The 20681-nt window shown below is 44.8% G+C and overlaps 1 protein-coding gene across 3 annotated transcripts in view; it reads left to right on the forward strand.

Moving 5' to 3' along the window:
* Positions 1-20681, forward strand: part of KIAA1328 (KIAA1328 ortholog) — a 266429-nt gene that overhangs the window by 160435 nt on the left and 85313 nt on the right. For all 3 annotated transcript variants that reach the window (XM_061613400.1, XM_061613404.1, XM_061613395.1), the window contains one exon: positions 4071-4175. In XM_061613400.1, the coding sequence (XP_061469384.1) occupies positions 4071-4175 (105 nt within the window). The remainder of the gene's footprint in view (positions 1-4070; positions 4176-20681) is intronic.

The raw sequence follows: 20681 nt of genomic DNA on the forward strand, positions 1-20681 counted from the left end.
AAGGCTGCCAAGAACCATGGGAAGCAGAGTAGCCTTGGTTCCTGCTGGTGGTCACATGCATGGTGTTGGGGAGGGTAAGGGGAGTGAGCCTATTACAACCCAGACCCAAATCTTCAAGAAGCCTGGGCCTGATTTAGTCATGGCGTTGAGCGCACCTTTGCAAACATCCTTCGTTGTAGGAAGCGGCACCATCAGCGCTATGAAATACGAATGCAATAAAAGCAGCATCCCCAACTTGGTGCCCTCTGGATGTTTTGGACTACAACATAGCATGTTGTAGTCCAAAACATCTGGAGGGCACCTTGTTGCCAAAGGGCATAAAACATTCTTCAGTTTAAAAAGTACACGGCGGCAGCCTCACCTTGAGTCCCACCATTGGTTCATCCAGACCAGCCCTGTGTGTCAGCTGACAGCAGCTCTCTGAGGTCTAGACTGAGGCCAGGAGAGGTCTTGCTCAGCCTTTAATGCAGAGCCTTATGCATACAAAGCATCCACATTGCTGCTTAGCTATGGATGCTCCCATGTCATTTAATTAAAAGTTCCTTGAAATGACATAAGCCCCACTGTGATTTCTCTGTTGACAAAGTTATCCGTTGCTTTCCTTCCTTCCTTTTCTCCAACGAGTTCATTTTAGTCAGAGGTTGGAGAGAAAGATGGTGACTTGCTCAAGGCTGATCAGTGAGCTTTTTAGCCAAGCAGGGATTTGGGCCTGGCTTTGCCATATACAAACCTTCTCCAATTATGCTAGTGGCTCTTTTCAAAAGGGTTTTCCTGACTCCATTTGCTATAGTTGTGAGTGTTTTTGGTTTTTTTCATTTACGATTGGGCACTGTGCAAAAATTGGGAGGGTTCAGTCACTGAATTACTCTCCCAACACCCCCAACCCTGGATCCATTTAGAATTGAAACCAGACCACTGTGGAGTTCAGGCCACTCTTAGATCCCCTTTCAGGCATCCTCCTCCTTCACACGTCTGTGTGTTTGCTGGTTGGAGGAGGCGAGGCCAGTGACCAGAGCCCTTCTTCTCTCTTTCTCCATGCGGTTGCAATCGAAGTTGCCTGAAGGGTGCATTGGCACACTACCCCTTTCCCTTTCCCACACTTAACCAATGTGGTGGGGTAGCAGTGGAAAGGGCTCCAGACACGAATAAATGAACCCTAAGAATTGGGTCCCTTTTGCAAGGATGTGCCACAGTGGCCGTGGCCAAAAGGGGCAGAGTAGCTCCCATGATTGCCAGTGTCCCCTGACCGCTCCTTTTGTCTGTGAGATGCTATTCAGAACCAAGCCGTGTTGCTTTGGTTGTTAAAATGCCTGTTTGATCAGAGGCAATCAGAGATGTGTACTTTAGAAGACTACTGGGGTCACGAACAAAGGTGAGGATCTAAGTAGGAGCAGATGGATTTTTAATGATCAAATATCTTAAACCCGTGCATATGTTCCCGCTAATGGAGGAAGAAAAGGAAGGCCTGAAATCTGTGTGAGGCAGTGTTGTTGTTTTGAAAGTCGTTCTCGGAGCACTCTGTGGGGCATCCACTGCCCAACAACGGGACTCCTAAATGTCTCTGCAATTATGCTTTTCTTATTGTGTGTCCTCACATCTGCTGCATCCAGCTTCTGCTGAGAAGATTGCACGTTCTGTAAAGTGCTGGTTGCCAGAAAAGCCACAGAAGGAAGACCAGAGGCATCCTTTATTGTCTCCGCTCTGCTCCTTCCCATGTATTGATTAATTTAAGTTCCTGGAGGATAGATGGATCTCTCAACAGTATTAGCCATGATAGCTAAATACAGCCTCCATCCTTCGAGGCATGAAGACTTTTTTCAAAGCCTTTGCTAGGCAGTCATGACTTTCAGTCCCACTGAAGTACACCAATACACCTAAATGCCTGGATATTTTTTTTCTAAAAAAGAGAAACACCCCATAGCTGTTTTTGTGCCTTCCAAGTGTACGTTCAAACACACACACACACACATACACATAGACACACAGACACACACACACTACTGAGGAGCACAACAATTGTTTGCTAACTGAGAGATGCGAACTGAGGAGCACAATTTTTTTTAGCTAAACTCAGCTCCCCAGTGTCTCTCGATATTGTGTGTGTGTTTCAGTTAAAAACAGAATGGCACAGCTGCCAGACATGATGAGGATGATGACAATAGCAATGCCGCAAGAAAGCCACAGGTAGTCCACATAGTGCAGCATCCTCTTTCCCACGGTGGCCCTCAGTCAAGACCTAAAGGCAAAGACTGTCTGCTGCAGTCACTCCCTTGGCAACTGACTTTCACTGCTTTGCTCTTGCTGAATGTGGAGGCTCCATATAGCCATTATTATTTATTTATTTATTTATATATATCCTGCCCTTCCTCCCGGTAGGAGCCATGGGCAGCAAGCGAAAACACTAAAACATCTTAAAGAGAGACATTAAAATATATTAAAAGAAAACATCTTTAAAAACATCTTTTTAAAAAAACTTTAAAAACATTAAAAAGCAATTCCAACACAGACTGGGATAAGGTCTCAACTTGTTGAAAGAGGAAGGTCTTCAGTAGGCACTGAAAAGACAACAGAGATGGCGCCTGTCTAATATTTAAGGGGAGGGAATTCCAATGGATAGGTGCCACTACACTAAAGGTCCGCTTCCTATGTTATGCGGAACGGACCTCCTGATAAAATGGCATCTGCAAAAGGCCCTAACCTGCAGAGTGCAGTGATCGACTAGGCATATAAGGGGTAAGAAGGCACCCTGGTCCCAAACTATATAGGGCCCTATACACCAAAATCAGAACCTTGAACTTGACCTAGTAGCTAATGAGTAGCCAGCGCAATTCTTTCAGAAGCGGGGTGACATGTTGGCAATACCCTGCCCCAGTGAGTAGTCACACTGTTGCATTTTGCATCAGCTGCAGCTTCCAGACCGACCTCAAGAGCACCCTCACATACAGCACATTACAGTAGTTCAGCCACCAGTGCATGGACAACAGTGGTCAGGCTATCCCGGTCCAGAAACGGCCCCAGCTGTCTTACCAGCCAATACTGGTAAAATGCACTCCTAGCCACTAAGGTCACCTGGGCCTGTAGCGACAAAGATGGATCCAGGAGTACCCCCAGACTACGGACCTGCTCTTTCAGAGGGAGTATGACCCCATCCAAAGCAGACAACTGACCAATTATCTGAACTCGAGAACCACCAACCCACAGCGCCTCCATCTTGCTAGGATTCAGACTCAGTTTATTGGCTCTCATCCAGCCCCCCATCGAGTCCAGGCTTACATGACGTATCCTGGCTCAGATGTTACAGAGAGACAATGGCAAGATCAACCCATTTTTCCTAAATTTGTCCAATCCTCTTTATTTATTTAAAACATTTATATACTGCTTCATCTTTTGCTTTTGTAAGTGGTGTACATAAAAAAAGCTATCTGAGCTTTGCGGTAGCCATAGTTGCCTATTTGATAAATTATCATTTTGGGGGTGGGGGGGCTTTTCTCTGATAGGTTTGGCAGAGTGTAGAGGTACTTAAACAAACTGTTCAGCTGTGCAAGTTGTAGCTGTATGATATAAATGGTTCACTTTGCAAGTTTGCACAGCCAGTAATGTGCCGATTGTCATAACAAAGTTGGGAGAATTTTTTAAATGCAGAATTTAAAAGCCCTCATCTGATGTCCTCATCCATCAACTACTTGAGCAATTGAGAGATCTGGAGCACAAATGCGCACTTTCACACACACAGAGCACTCGGTACGTGGTGCCAGTTTGTGACTTCATCAGGGCGTTTTCACAGAACTGCCCCTTTCGTGGAAAAGAGTATGGGAGTCTATGTATTTAGGAGCGTTCTGGCTTGGGGGCCAACAGCTCATTCCTAAACATGCCTACTCAAAGGTAAGTCCCATTGAGGTCAACAAAGCTTGCTGTCCGTTAGGGTTATGTAGGATTGCAGTTTAAGTGTTTAATTTGCTTGCTGTTTGAAGAGGGACAAAATGAGAAGTGGGTGAAATTAGGGCGAACTTGTTCATTGCTGTGGATGTTTACCATGGTGTGTGGTTCTTCTCTCTTCTTCCCACCCCCAGGTTTAAAGGCCACACTCCCAATGCCGAGGAGCTGCTCCTTGATGAAGTGCTGATGAGGCCGGACGGCCTGGCCCCAGCAATAAACGGCACTTGTGGGGGACTAAGGTAATGCCTTGGTCTTGCTCTCTTCTGTTAAGTACTTTCATGTGCCAATGTAGTTTATGATTTGTCTGAAGGGCTTTACAGGATGCTAAAAACATTTTTTTCACGCATGCTCCTCTCTCTGGCTAAATGCTTCCAGCTAGATAGAATGGGAAGTGGCATTATGAGATTACAATTCAGTCTGCAAAGGCAGCTGGGAGAAGGGAGGCGTGGGGACCTGGACCTGGGTTTTTGTGCTTTTGCAGTTGCAGACAAGAGCCTCTGGATGTAAATGCGACTTAGGGGCTCTCAGTGTAGACACGAGAGCCTGGGTGGAATCCAATTAAGGTTGGGGCCAAACAGGATCAGGCCAGGGCACCAAAGAGGCAAGGGAACCAACTGAAACAAAGTCTGAAAACGGACGTTTATTGCAGGTGGCAAGCTCAAAAGAGGGGTTTGAAAAAGGTTTGCACAGTACAAGGCCGGGAGAAGGAGGACCAGAAAAACAGGAAGGCAAGCAGCGTGCCTTGGGGACGGGGGCAGTGGAATTCAGCTAAGGTGCTCTGAGAAACAGTCCTCTAGCAACCTTTCTGCTTTGACCCAGGAAAGTGGCTCTTCAGGTGGCAAAGAAGAGTTCCCTAGGGTCGTGCTGATAATTACTGAGGGAACAGTAAACAGTAACTCTCTCTCTCTCTTTCTTTCCCCCCTCTCTCCCCTCCCTCCCTCCCTCCCCTCCCTCCCCTCCCTCCCTCCCTCTCTCTCTCTCTCTCCCCCCCTCTCTCTCTCTCTCTCCCCCCCCCATTCATGAATACAAATTGCAACAAGTACCACTGCTGGGAGAGAAAGGGGCAGTCACCAGGCAATGCTCTGTGTGTTTTTCCAGGCTTCTCATTGGGTGCCATGTGTGTTGCTAGCTAAGTTCTTTCTTTCTTTCTTTCTTTCTTTCTTTCTTTCTTTCTTTCTTTCTTTCTTTCTTTCTTTCTTTCTTTCTTTCTTTCTTTCTTTCTTTCTTTCTTTCTTTTCAACTACTGCCCTACAGTTCTGGGGCAATGATTGCAGCCAGCATTGATTACCAATCAGTCCTGGAGGGTTGCTTCAGCTTCTGCTGCAGCAACATACACAAGGGAAAGTTCCCTTCTCACTTTGGGTTTGTTGTGTGTTGTGGATTGGCAGGGACAATTCCCACCCTGCAAAAGATCTCAGTGCTTTAGGCCGGTGGAGGAGCCTGATGGGAGGGTGTCCTGCAGGCTGAGGGCTGGATTTGCAAAGCAGCATCAGATGTGGAGGCAGGGCTCTTTTAAGAGAAATTCAGCTGGGCCATGAAAATGATTCCATAAAAGAAGCCACAGACCTGAACTTAAAGTTCTGAACAGGGTGGTTCATGATAGGTGCTATTGGAGGTCACTGATTCATAGGGTTGCCATAAGTTGTAATAGGCTTGAAGGTACATAACAACAACAACAGGACCGGACAGCTTAGGAGAGGAGAAAATGCCACCTTGGAACCTGGTGGCAGCAGAAGGCATTGGACTCTTAAACTACTATGTACAGGTGGCCTGGGTTATGATTTCAGCTAGCTCTCAGACTTAGGGTGCATGTAGATATGATGACTATTTGAGCCTTGCCCAGTTTGACTGGGATTGAAGTTTCAAGCATGGATGTGACTTTTGTGCAACATAAATGGAGTGGTAGTTTCAAAGCCTGTTGCATTTTGTGCCCCTAAGTTTGGGTTGGGGGGGAGGGTTGCTGACTTTTCCTTACCCTTCCACCTAATTTATCCATCTAGGCAGATGGGGTTTTGGGAAATTTGTACCAGCTATTGAGCTACTGTAATGCATAGGCCTTTAGAGCCATAAAACAGTGGGTGAGGAGGCTATGCACGACCCTTACTTTCTTTTCCAATGGACACAGGCCCCTTGCACAGTGTTACTAAGGCTGCAATCTAAACACACTTAGTAAGGATTAGACCTGATGGAACACAATGGGATTTCTTCAGAGTAAACATTCATCAGTTTATGCTGCATGCATCATTATTATGCCCTCTAAATGCAGCCAGTTGTACTGAGCTTGGTTTTGTAGTGCTGTGTTCAGATCTGTACATCCGATGTTGCTGCCTCATTCTGGCCTTGAAGGTTGTTCCTTCAATTTCCATTAGTGATTTGTCTGACCAATTTTCAGAATTGCTAGTAAAGCTATTCATAGTTTTTGAATTCATTAGTAGCACATATGTCAGGTAGGGGGAATATTTGGCCCTCCAGATGTTGCTGAATTACAACTCCCATCAGACTCAGCAAGCATGCCCAATGCCAGGGATGTTGGGAGTTGTAGTTCACTAACATCTGGATTCCCCACACCTGAGGTATGTCTTTAATTGGTAGTACAAGTTAGTTTTTCTGTTTCTCGTGAATAGGGCTTTCCTGTTTCCCAGGGGAAGATCTTAATGTAGGTGGTAACGTGCCAATCCCTTGTAGAGGTGATAGCAAACTGACTTTTCTTCTTTTGACCAAAATGCAACATGTGACACTTAGAAAACACAAGTTTCGATCCGATATTTAATCTGTTAATCTATCCTCGGCATCTGCAGGTACTTTGATAATAGAAGGATTAAATGTGGCAAAAGCCCACCAGTATTGGGAGGAGGGAGATAATGTAGTGTGTGTGAAATGAGACTAAGATTCCATGAGATTGTCTGTCTTCCTGTCTCACTTTCCTGATGGAAACCTGTAGTGATTTCTCAGCATTAACGTGCACTTCTGCATTCCCGAGTCTCTTTGCCAGCTGGTTGTGAAGTTTGGCAGCAAGATGTCGGAAAGTTTGCTTCATGTATTCATTCATCAGTTCTGCAAAGGTTACCAGATGAATGCGCCCTAAATAATTTAATCTAATGTAAAGCCGGAGGAGGCTAAGACGACAAGTCCATTTGTCTCCTTTATGCATTTGAATGTGGAAGTGATGTTTGCTTCAGTCTCCGAAAAGGAGGCATGTGATTTTCAGGGCTAGAGAATGATGCTCTGCAGCTGGACTGTGTCATTGAAATGCCAAAGATTTTTTTGCTATTTGAAAAACAAAACACAGAAATAATCGAGAAAAGTTATCTCTGCCTTCTGGTTGACATGAACTTCTCCCAGGGTAAAAACTTGAATTCTAATTTTCAGCTAAACAAGGCTCCATTTTTGGTTTTTGTTTTAAAAAGATCTTGCTATTCTTTGAGGGTTTTTTTTTTTAAAAAAAATTAAAATTATTTAAAAAATAAAAGTTGCTCAAGCGAGACATTAGAGTTTTGAAAGAAAATAAATGATACAATCAACACCGGGAAAACATATTTTTTATAATTAACTGCTCATTTTAACTTAATTATCTACAATTACCAAATCTAATTGCAATTTATTCTCTATTATCTGTGGGAAGAATAGAAGGCGAGGGAATGTGTGCGTTGCCAGAGTGCACAAGGGTAAGAGGAAAGACCCCATTAATGGGCAGCCCTTTAATGGGTAAACAAAGGGAAGTCGGGGCGGATGGTGGCTCCGATGTCAGTGGGGCAGAGAATCAACTCTGGGTTTTAGTCCAAACTTCCCAGAAGCTGCCCAGGGTGCTGAGCGCTGCCCCACGGGCATCGAAGCCACCAACCTGTACTGGAGGTGGTGACAGGTAAAATTGTCTTTGTACTTTGGAGGCATCTGGTCCCAGGCTATGGTCTGAAGGCACATGAGGCCAGCTCCCTGCTGAAGCTAAGCAGGGTCAGGTCTGGTCAGTGCCTGGATGGGAGACTGCTTGGGAACCATATGTAAGCCGCCTTGGGTTTCTATCATGAAAAGAAAGGCGTGGTAGAAATGTAATAAATAAATAAATCTTCTTGTCTCTTGGACGGCATGGTTTTTTATGTTACCCAAAGGCAGGCTTCTGTGGGAAGTGCAGAGCCAGAGTCTTATTTCAGGTCCGCTTAAAGCAATTGGTTTGCAAAAAGGGAAAACGCCCGCCCTTCTGATACAGGAGTTTATTTTTTCTTCGTTTACTTCTGCCATGGGTAGGTTTTGTTCTTTCATCCAGTTAACAGAGGCTATAATACATGTTGCCCATTCCAACCATGTCTGAGCATCTCACGGAGAGACTGGGGGAAAAAAAGATTTGGAAGGCTGGTTCTTTCTTGATGTGACCAGGTTAAGAAGCCTTAGAGGAGACTTTCTTAACCTGGTGTCTTCGACATGTTTTGGACCACAGTTCCCATCAACCTCAGCCAACATGGCCACCTGGAGGGCACCAGGTTGGATAAAGCTGCCTTAGAGCATGAGTGGGGAACCTCGGGTCGAGGAGCCAAATGTGGGCCTCAGGACTCTTTCCAGGCTCACTCCCCTCACTTCACACCCTCCTTGAGTGCTTTTGCCTGACTGGAATGTGGCCTTCAGCCCTCTTGCTTACTGGGTGGAGAATAGTAAGGGGTGTGTCCGTGTGTGTGTGTGAAACCAGCCTATTGTAAAGAGGTACAATTTACTCCGCCCACTTTTGCCGTCACTTTCCCTGCCATTGGCCTATGGTTCCCAGGCATCTGCCGAGAAGGAAATGCAGCCCTTGGACTGGAAAAGATTCCCCACCCGTGCTTTAGAGGAACAGCTCTTCCATGTTTTCAAAGTGGGATTCAGAAATGGAAAGTGCTTGTATGAAGCTGCCTCATTTGGAGGCACTGAATAAATCCATTTAACTTGGTTCCAGGTCCTCTTGACTGGCAGCTGCTCAAAGCCTCGGGGCAATGATTTCCCCCCTGCCCCTGCTGCCAAAGATTGAATCTGGGGAGCATGAAAACATTATCCTTTACCACTAAATGTTTATGGTCCCTCCACACACTCAACTTGGGACCCGTCAGTTGACTTTGAAGTCCTGTCTATACCGGAAATCAACTTCCTGCTCATTTCAGAGCAACAGCAGCCTTACTAAATCAAGTCACAGATTAGAGTCTTGTACTGTGTCCCCACTGTTGCCAGGCCAATGCCTACCCCCGCTCCCTCCCCATTTGGTGTCTTTACACTAAGCACTGCCCAAATACCAACCTGTCTCTTTCCACAACTGTATGACCATTAAAAACTATTTAAAATAAAAAAATGAAAATGAAAGCTTCAGTTGTCTCTTGAGGCCAAATCTCATGAGCACTGCCTGTCAGGTTCTGCTTCTGCATGGCAAAAGGAACTGGTACACCCACCGCTTTCCTTACAAGAACCCAGCATTATGGAATCCTGAATCACAAACTGCAGCCGCTGGAACAAATGGTCGATGCCTGTTTGTTCTTATGCAGTTGCTCTACAACACGCTAGTGCAAGAGGCACTTGAAGGCATTATCAAAAGCATCACCAGATCCAGTTGGATGTCTTTTAAAAAAGATCCCATCTCTCTGACGCAGATGGTCTGATACGTGCTCAAGTACCCACTCCGCAAGTACTCAGTAAGATCAATACACCCAGCACCTGCTTTTGTGCACACTCCTGACATCTGGGGAGGTGATTTTTTTTGTTCAAGCCATCCACTCTTCATCTTGTTTTTTGGAATATGAATTCCTTGCACCAGGAAACCGGGGCGGGGGGGGGAGAGGTGGGCTGTCTTATGCAGTGTTAAATGAAAGAAGTTGTGCATAATTACCGTCTTGCATCTCACAAAAATCTCAGCCTTGTAGGGGACCTTGTAATATTGCCGTTTTTCCTAAGACCCAAACCACCTTGGCAGCACCACACATGCCTAGACACACCAAGGCAGTGGGTACAAGCCACGGGAGGATTCTTCTGCCCAAGTCACACTGAGCTGAAGAGGGGAGATGAATCAGCTGTTCCCTCTCTCCCTGCATCCAGCCCAGCTGAATTTTCTTGGAGAGTTGAAGAGATTTTGCGAGTTGCTTCCATTCCACCCCCCCTCCCCGGCCAGATTGCTGTAATTGACATGAGGAAAGCTTTCTTCTCCAGTGTGCATTATCTCAGGCCCATGTGGTATAGAAGGCACCACTGAGCTTGAGCAGGAGTAACTTGGATTGAAAACTTCACTCAGACATGAAACTACGGAGGAGCTGTGAAACCAGTCGTGCACTCTTAGCCTACCACACAGTGCTGTTGCGAGGATAAAAATGGGATAACCCCTGTATGAGCCCTGTGTAAGGATGGTTAATAGTAGTGACCCTGGGGAGTTCTCCCTCAGCTTCTAGAGGGCTTTTTGATGTCCTTCAGGATGGCAACCTCCTCTTGGCTGGGGAACAGGAGCAACTTTTGCATTTCTTCCAAGGACTGGGGACTTCTTTGCTAAGTTCCCGAAGAACTTTCCTCGGCCTCCTTCTTTTCCCTCCCACTAGGTTTTCTCCCACTGACTTAGGAATAGGCCCTCTTCACAGATTGGGAGGAAGGAGAGCAAACAGGCCATGGCCTCTGCCGCTTCCTCTGTCCGCCACCCTGGGAGAATCTGAGCATGGGTGGGTGCCAAAGTGCTTAGTGGCAAAGGCCACTGGTGGTAACTTGGCTTGGTCCCAGCTCCTCCCTGCTCTTCTCAGCATATGTACGGAGCAACGTAGTGGTCTTGTTTAGGGTCTAGCAATCTCTCTGCAAGCCCAAGGAAGGCAGCGGTGATAGTACAAAAAAGATCCTGCAGCAGACCGGTGACCATCTTCTTAGGGTAAAGCTTTGGCTTGCAAGATGGCAGCTGAGAACCAGAAGAAGGTACTTTTCAGTCAGGTGGGGGTGTGGTGAGGGAGAGCCACCAGGTATCCATCCTTACCCTTTCTATTCCTCAGTGAAAACTAAGCCTACCTGGCGTTCTTCAGTGTGGGTAGAGGTGCTGGGGCTGTCCTATTAATAATGGGGAATCCACCCCAGAGTCACTCGTGTCCCCTGTGCTAACCTAAAAGGAAATGTAATAGACGTGTGAGTGCCATAGCCACCACCCCACCCCCTGCAAGTCCCACCCAGTCATAAGGGAGCACAAATTCTGCACCTAGGATCTGCTCCTTTGAGAGCTACAGTGGCAGGAGATGCTTCCTCTCAGGACGCTGCAGGAGAAGGAGACCAGCGGGCACAATCACTTTCTTGGTACCCCCTGGCACCCTTGGACACTTCAACATGAGTAAAATGATACCCTAGAACAAAGCACTAGGACTCCCCGCTCCCATTTCTCCTCAGCAGAACTTCCCAAAGGGCTAAGGGGACCAGGTCCTCAGCTGGGCAGCTGAGCTCACAGCCTTAGTGCCCCATTTCCCAGCTAGATCCAAGGTTGTTCGTAGAGAGCAAGGTGAGCTGTCGGAGGAAAAAGTGAACTTGGTGGTTCTGAGTCAGGGTCTCCTGTCTCTAGTCTCGTTGGCCAAGGCCTCTCATACCTTGCAGCTTCCTAAGGACAAAGTGAGAGTTGGGTTGTAAACCTCCTGTCCCCATCTTCAAGGGACTGAAAATTCTTCTTCTTCTCCCCAAGGCCTCTAACTGGGCCCTTTTTGGCAGGACCATGAGATCTGGGGTGGGCTAATTCCACCAGGAACAAGTTCACCTCAGCTAGCAACCAAGCTTTACCGTCTACTGGGCAATATTCTAGAGTGGCTTAAGGACTCCCTGGTGGATGCTGCAGCAGAGATTGGCTTTGACTCCTAGTGTGCTCATTCCTACCCCAGCTAGAATAGTCAATGGTCAGGGATTATGAGAGCTGTCGTCCAACAACATCTGGAGGGCACCACATTGACTCCTCCAAGGTTGGCTCAGTTTGGCTCTTACTAAGTCTCCTGCAGTGCACTAATTGCTTTGATAAAAGCTGGCTTCCACCTTTGAGTCCATGGCAAAGGACTTGCTTAAGATTCTAACTTTAAGAGACTCCCCCCCCCCCCCCGTAGCCATCACTTCTATCTGGACTCTTTTCGGAAGTCGGGATTTTCTGACCATTTCAGATCTGTGTTTCACAAGGGCAAGGTGGTGCTTTGACATCACTCCCAAGGTAGCTCTGCTTTTCCATGTATTTCTGCAAGAAAGACAAAGGACATAAACTGGACCTAGGAAGGGATTTTTGTTTCTGTTTAGATAGAATAGTCAAGAAATAACACCCTGGAGATTGTGAGTGAGTGGGAGAGAGTTACTAAGCGTACCAGCTTTAGATGGCTCAGAACTTTTCTAGGGATAGACCATCTCTCAAGGATTTCAGTATATTCTATTAAGTAGCTTTTGGGACTAGATCGTCACTGAAGGAGATACACAGAGTTGCAGCGTGAGTCTCAGTGCACATGCTGCTTAGGTTAGTGTAAGATGAATGTAATTTCTTCTTTAGACACTGCTTTTGGAAAGGAGAGAACTAAATGGGATAGTCTTGTCCTAAAAGTTTCCATCCAACTGGGAGGCCACTTCTTCTGTTTAGCCTGAAGAGTGTAGAATCCCCTCTGCACCTGGGAGAGAAAACCAGTTTCTTACAAGAATTTCTGTTTTCCATGGCATCCCTACCTTGCCAGCACCATTCTGCAACCTCTTTTAAAATGTTACTTTTGATTGTTTACTATGTAGAAAGCTGGTGCAGCAGGAGAAAGACTGAGACTGTTTCCTGCTGCACCACTTAAAAGAGGTGGTGGCAGTATTTATTTATTGATTTATCAAACTTATTGGTTTCTTGCTGCCTAAACAGTCTTCAAGTGACATAATGTATTTAAAAACATAAATACATTATGCCATAAAAAGAAAAAAATAATCTAAAATATTAACATTTTAATGCAGCATACCAAACAAAAGATACCTTCTTTAAGTGCTCGAAAACAAACCAAGAATGATCCGCCATTTATTTTGTGAATTAACCAATTTGTGTTCCTTTCCTTAAGGCTTAGACTGTGCTCGTGGCCCTACTCTCCCCAGGGCAGGTGTGTACACTTCTTCACTAAACAAAGGAGCAGGAAAAAAAATGTATCTTTCCCTCTTCTCTGACCAAGGAAGGCTGTCCCACAAAGCACGTTACATGGAAACAGGATATTATGCCAACTGTGCTCAATGGGGCCTAGTATCACAGTAAGAACAGTGCACTTTGTCAGCCAGGAACTCCTGTCTAGAACTTGATTTATATGATAGAACTGCGCTATGATAAGGTAACCTTCCCATGCCTAATTCCTCTTTTTAGAGGAGCTCCCATTCCCCCCCCCCGGCAATATCTTTACACCCCCTAATTTTTCTCAAGTGCCATTTTCATTTTGGGTATATTGAGGTTCCATCTTGCTCCAGAGTGTGATTTTTTCCCCCTCTGATATTTTTAGTTAGCTGGAAATGTCAAACGCAGAATTTCATAGCACTTTCCCGCTCTTTGAATATGCGTTGTTATGGTGATAATTCCAGGAAGGGAGCAACGTTGGATCTTTCAGAAGATTTTGTTTATGGTATAACAGCTCTGAATGTCTCATAAGAGAAGGGGGTGTGGTGGTGGCGATAGAACGAATTATTTCTGCTGCTTGTTAAAGACACAGTATTGCCAGTTATTTTATAGCTGAACTTTACGTGTGTGTGTGTGTGTGTGTGTGTGTTTGTGTATGGACACAGCAACCTTGCCTTTCTCTGCCTTTTGTATCCTAATGTAATCAAGGCAGCCAAATGCAAATGAATGCCAATATGCAGCTCCTCGTGCTCCGTGCTCTTTTCCAAGCAGTAGGGATGCCCCCAACCCTCTTGAGCAGTCCCCTACATTCCTCCCCCCAGTGTTGTGTCCCTAGTTCCACCCTGCAACTCTACTGTTTTACTCTTGGCGCCACCTGTCAATTCTTTTCAGTCGACACACATCACATCCTGCTACTTCAGCTCTGGGTCTCTGAGTAGCTGCCAGTTGTGCCAGCGTTCAGCTGGGGCTGCCTGATTCTGCTCTTGAGAGCTGTCTCTGGAGGTGAATTTAATAACACTTCGAACGACTCCCGTCGGCTTCATGAATTTACTTAAGTGCAACTTGCTTGTACTCCCCCCTCCCCTTCCCTGCCTTTCTTCTGAGCAGTTTTAAACTGGCATTTTGACAGCCTCAAATGAACCCTGTTTGCAGGCTCTCGCTTTCCCTCCCTCCCTCCCTCCTTCTTTAGTTAACTAAAATTTCTGCTTAACCCACTTGTCACTATCTGTTCTAACAGCCAGGCCTACCTGCCAGTGCCAGATTGGTTTATGTTGATGGTTGTAGCTTTTGGAGAGGAGAAAAACAGAATGAGAGCCGCTTATTTGGTCAATGAATTGTCCCTTAACAGATCTACACAAAAGTGCAAATGCTGGCTTATCAGTAGATACAAATCTGACTTGTCAATAAGTGCTGTATCTCTGCAACAGATGGATGCCATTGCCCATTGTTGCATAACAGATGTCTATATACTGGATTTATCTCATTACGACCACAAATAGGCGCAACAACTGGCGGCCATTGGCAAAGGGAAGCATTTGCTCATCAGACCCTCATGTGGAGCTGCTTTCCTGCAATCTAACATTATTTACATTCTAGGATGGAATGTTTCAAATTCCCAAACGTCCATTTCAGTTTCTTGGGAGATGTCATCACCCCTGGAGTCAGATTCCTCATCTTCTGGGGATGAGGGCAAGGACTCTGAAGCAGAAGAAGAGGGGCATGCAGGGCCAGCCCCAGAAGTGTTCTCAGGTGAACCTGCAGGACCAGGGTCCCCTCAATCCAAGGACTGTGGCACTGCCAACCTCTGATTAAAAAGACCCAGGAAGAGCGGAGGTTCTCCTGCTCTCTCGCAGGAGGGAATTCCTGGAGAAAGCCTGGCCTTCTAAGTAGAGCAGCATCTGGAGTCATGAGTGGTGCTAATAGTTAGGCTGCACCCCCTGCTGCTGCTGCCACTACTACTACTAGTAGTGGTAGCAGCAGTAGCAGCAGCAGCAGTAGTAGTGTATAAGAGTTTATCTTCCTTGCTGGAGCAACTTCAGAGCTCTGTGTTCCCCAGAGCATAGACTGAGCCTTGTCTCACGTTGCCATGCCTTGAACCTTGTCTAGGCCTTGCTGCACCACCAGTTGCAACGGGAGTCAGTGTCAGACCTTTAGCCACCAACCTTGAAACAACCTGCATGGAACGTGATCACCCAAGACCAATGAAAAAGAGAATAAGTAGTTTTGGTCTCTTCAGTGGATAAAAAATCTCATCTTCCGGCAGAAATACCCAGTTTGAACAAGACCATTAAGACTGCAGTAATCAAGCTTGAAAGTTAGCCAGAGTATGGATCCATTTTTCATCATCATCATTTATTATCCGCCCTTCACCCAAAGGTCCCAACAAAGGTTACAACAATTTGAAAATACAACATTTATAACAATTTTAAAACTACCTAAAGTCCCCAAATAGGGTGGGTCCTAAAACAATGTAGCAAAGTCTGACCTGTGTGCAAGGTGAAGGCACTTCTAACAAGACTTCCACCTTGCTTCATTAGCATCTATGCTGAGGCTTGGACTAGCAGCTAGGCTCTTTACCTGATCAGAGAACCCTGCCTGGGCCTGATGGGGGTGTCTTCTCTCAATTCACCCATCCTCTAGCACAGACCCCCTTTAGGATGCACACCTTAACATGGTGAGGGGGCTTGAGAGTGTCGAAGAAGCTGAGAGCAGTGCCGTCAGGAGTCTAGACCAAGAGGCTACACTCCTAGCAGGGGCACCCAAGGTGAAATGGTAAAAGCTGAAACACCAGGCTAAGATGCATCCAAACTCAAAGGAAGGCAATGGTAAACCACCTCTGAATACCTCTTACCATGAAAACCCTATGAATAGACTATCCAAAATGCAACACGAGATAGTGCTGGAAGATGAGACCCCCAGGTCAGAAGGCAGTCACCGAGCTACTGGGGAAGAACAAAGGACAAGTACGAGTAGCACTGTGACTAAGGATGCAGTTGGGTCAAAGCCGAGAGGAAGCCCAGAGGCTGATGCGCACAGATGCGAAAGGAGAGTCCAGAGTTGTACGACGCACACAATAGGAACATGGAATGTAAGAAGCATGAACCAGGGAAAGTTAGAAATTGTCAAGCAAGAAATGGAACGCATGAACATTACAATACTTGGTGTGAGCGAGCTAAAATGGACGGGAATGGGACATTATCAATCAAGCAACTATAAAATATTTTATGTAGGAAATGCTAAATTAAGAAGAAATGGGGTTGCTCTAATAGTGAGAAGTGATGTAGCAAAAGCAATTAGGAGTTATAAGGCAAGGTCTGAGTGAGTGATTTCAATGAGATTTAACGGGAAACCTATCAACATAACCAGCATCCAAGTCTATACTCCAGTGGCAAACACAGAAGAAGAATGGAGAGATTTTACGCAGAAGTACAGGAAGAAATTTATCACACACCAAAAAAAGATGTGCTGATAATCATGGGGGACTGGAATGCAAAAGTAGGGAACAGAGAAGAATTAGGAATTGTGGGGAAATGGGGCTTAGGAGACAGAAATGAAGCAGGAAAAAGACTTATTGAATTCTGTGAAGCCAATAATTTGTTTCTCGCAAACACATTTTTTGAGCAACCGAAAAGACGACTGTACACATGGACATCACCGAATAGTCAATATAGAAATCAAATTGATTATATAATTGGTAGCAGAAGATGGAGAAGTTCCATACTTTCTGCAAAAACAAGACCAGGAGAAGACTGTGGTACAGGTAATGAACTGGTCGTATCGAAAATCAGAGTAAAGCTAAAGAAGACCAACAAAGCACTCATAACGAATACAATACAAAATACAAACATCCCAGAAGCATATAAAGATCAAATAAGGAACAGGTTTGAGGCTTTAAACTTAGTTGACAGAGAACCAGAAGAACTATGGACTGAAGTCAGAGACATTATCAGGGAAGAATGCAAAAAGACAATACCTCTGTTTAAAAAGAGAAAGACTTCAACGGATGATTGACAAAACTCTTAAAATGGTTAAAGAGAGAAGGAAAGCAAAAGATAGAAACACAGTTAGATCCCTAAATGCAATAATACAGTAACTAGCACGTAGGGACAAAGAGAACTACTACAATAGTTATTGTACAGAAATAGAAGAGAATAATAAAAAGGTAGAACAAAAGAATAGAGAAATAGAAGGAAATTCAAACCAAGAGTAGGCATGTTGAATAATCAACAGGGGAACACAATGACTGAGATGAAATAAAAGGAAGACGGAAGCAATATACTGAAGAACTCTGTAAAAGAGATGCAAGGATGACAGATTCATTCACAGAGGAACCGTATGAAGAAGAACCAGAAATTTTTGAAAGTGAGGTGGGAGCTGCTCTTAAAATACTTGGAAGAAACAAATCACCAGGAATAGATGGCATACCAATACAGTTGCTACAAGTTACTGATACGGAATCTGCCCAAATTTTGACAAAAATTTGTCAACACATATGGAAAAGAAAAAAATGTCCCACAGACTGGAAATGTTCAGTGTTTCGTTTGTATGTATGTACATTAGGGCCCCGCTTTTCGGCATTCTGCTAATACAGCAGTGCCAGCAGGGCGATCAGCTGATCTCTGTCAGCGGGAGTGTGGTGGCTGGAGCTCCCTGCGCTGTACCAGATCGCGGGGAGCTCGCACACTCCAGCTTATTTCTGTCAGTTGGAGCCTGGCGGCTGGAATACAGTAGGGCTCCACTTTTCAACGGTTTTCGCTTTCGGTGGAGGCCTGGAACGTTACCTGCCGTATGAGTGGGGCCCTACTGTATGTATGTATGTATGTATGTATGTATGTATGTATGTATGTATGTATGTATGTATGTATGTATGTATGTATGTATGTATGTATGTATGTATCCCGCCCTTCCTCTAAGTAGAAGAAGAAAATATACATCCCAATTCCAAAGAAAGGGGATCCCAGGGAATGCAGTAATTATCAAACTATTGCCTTAATATTCCATGCAAGTAAAGTAATGCTCAAGATTCTACAACAAAGGTTCTTGTGGAGCGAGAAATGCCAGATGTCCAAGTTGGATTTAGAAAGGGAAGAGGTATAAGAGATCATATTGCAAACATACATTGGATAATGGAAAGGAGCAAGGAATTTCAGAAGAAAATCACACTGTGTTTTATAAATTACAGCAAAGCCTTTGATTGTGTAGATCATGAAAAATTATGGAATGCTTCGAAAGAAATGGGGGTGCCACAGCATCTGATTGTCCTGATGAGCAATGTATACTCTAGACAAGAGGCTACTGTAAGGACAGAACATGGAGGAACCGATTGGTTCCCAAATAGGAAGGGTGTGAGACAGGGGTGTATTTTATCACCCTATTTGTTTAATCTATATGCAGAACATATCATACAGAAAGCGGGATTGGACCAAGATGAAGGAGGTGTGAAAATTGGAGGGAGAAATATCAATAATTTAAGATATGCAGACGATACCATACTACTATCAGAAACTAGTAATGAGCTAAAACAAATGATAATGAAAGTTAAAGAGGAAAGCACAAAAGCAGGACTACAGCTGAATGTCAAAAAGACTAAAGTAATGACAACAGAACATTTATGTAACTTTACAGTTGACAATGAGGACATTGAACTTGTCAAGGATCATCAATACCTCGGCACAGTCATTAGCCAAATTGGAGACAATAGTCAAGAAATCAGAAGAAGGCTAGGACTGGGGAGGGCTGCTGTGAGAGAACTAGAAAAGATCCTCAAATGCAAAGATGTATCACTGAACACTAAAGTCAGGATCATTCAGACCATGGTATTCCCGATCTCTATGTATGGATGTGAAAGTTGGACAGTGAAAAAAGAGGATGAGAGAAAAATCAACTCATTTGAAATGTGGTGGTGGAGGAGAACTTTGCGGATACCATGGACTGCAAAAAAGACAAATAATTGGGTGTTAGAACAAATTAAACCAGAACTATCACTAGAAGCTAAAATGATGAAACTGAGGTTATCATACTTTGGACACATCATGAGAAGACATGATTCATTAGAAAAGACAATAATGATGGGAAAAACAGAAGGGAGTAGAAAAAGAGGAAGGCCAAACAAGAGATGGATTGATTCATAAAGGAAGCCACAGACCTGAACTTACAAGATCTGAACAGGGTGGTTCATGACAGATGCTGTTGGAGGTCGCTGATTCATAGGGTCACCATTTGTCGTAATCGACTTAAAGGCACATAACACACACACTAGCACAGAAGTGGAGAACGCTTTTCAGCTTGAGCAACACATTCCTTTCTGGGCAACCTTACAAAGGCCATATGTCAGTAGTGGGCAGGGCCAGATGCTAAAGGGGGTAGAGTATTACATTATTCTATTGATTGATTGATTGATTTGATTTATTAGATTTATATCTTGTCCTTCCTCCCAACAGGAGCCCAGGGTGGCAAACGAAAGACCCAAAAACATTCTAAAGCATCATAAAACCTGACTTTAAAGTATATAACAGCAAAACATCTTTAAAAACATATTAAAATCAAACAACTTGAAAAACATCTTTTTTAAAAACAATTCCAGCACAAACACAGACTGGGATAAAGTCTCTACTTAAAAGGCTTGTTGAAAGAGGAAGGTGAATGTAAATTTTACCTTTGTCCAGTCGGCTAGTTTCTACACATAAACACACATCCCTTTCTGTTCTGCATGCAAGAGGCATTGTCAGAGTTCAAGGGCGCGTTCCTGCCATGCAGAAAAACACTCTAGAAGGGCTGCTCAGGACGGTATGTAGCCTGGGGATAGTCCCAAGGGCCAGGAGGGAGGCTTGGAGGGCTGTATCTGGCCCCTGGGCATAAGGTTCCTTATCCCTGCTCTAGCGAGACCCTCAAATCTTAGGGGATGGCAAAGCATTGTGTCCTCATTAGCACATTAAGATTCCCTGAATTGTCTGGAATGTGCCACTACTTGTGTTTCAGTTCTGGGCCAGAAGAGCCTATGTCCTAACTCAAACAGGTTGCTTTGAATTCTTACCTACAACTTGTGGTGCTGATTTAATTCATGTCCTTCTGCCCAGGAACAAGGCTGCTTTACATAAATGGGGTCTGCTTTAAAATATTAAGTGGAATGAGCAAAGCCACTGTTTCCATCCTTCGCTAGACCGTCAGCTCTGTGTTTTTTCCTTTTTTCCTCCTTGATCATGATGGTGATCCAGGACATGGAAGAGCTATGTGCAATGCATTGCTCAGTCACTTGCATATACAGAAACTTCGAAGGTGGATCTTAATGACTCAGGGTGCACCCAAGGCTACTTAGGCTTGAGTGATAATTTTATTTTATTTCATTTCCATTGTACTCCGCCTACCCTTTTGACTCAAGCTACTCCTGCAGGGATCTTTCCTGGTTTGTCTTAGTATTTTAATTGATCTCAGCAACTTTCCATTGGTGCCAAGCCTTTCCCAAACTGTCCATTATGCTTACTAGGGTGCTAATTTTTTCCCCAGAGCCACACAGAGAAAATGCTAGATTCGACTTGGCTGATTTGTTCTTCACACTGCTCCTGCGGTGAAGAGGATTGATTTTTGTGTTTCTTTTGATGTTTGGTTTGCTTTCCTTTGGAATGCAACACTTTGGGCCTTAATCCTTTAACCTTGAATCTGAGCCCCATGGCTTCGGGAGAGATCAGGC

This window comes from Rhineura floridana, chromosome 1 (genome assembly GCF_030035675.1).
Source record: "Rhineura floridana isolate rRhiFlo1 chromosome 1, rRhiFlo1.hap2, whole genome shotgun sequence".
NCBI classification, from domain to species: domain Eukaryota; kingdom Metazoa; phylum Chordata; class Lepidosauria; order Squamata; family Rhineuridae; genus Rhineura; species Rhineura floridana.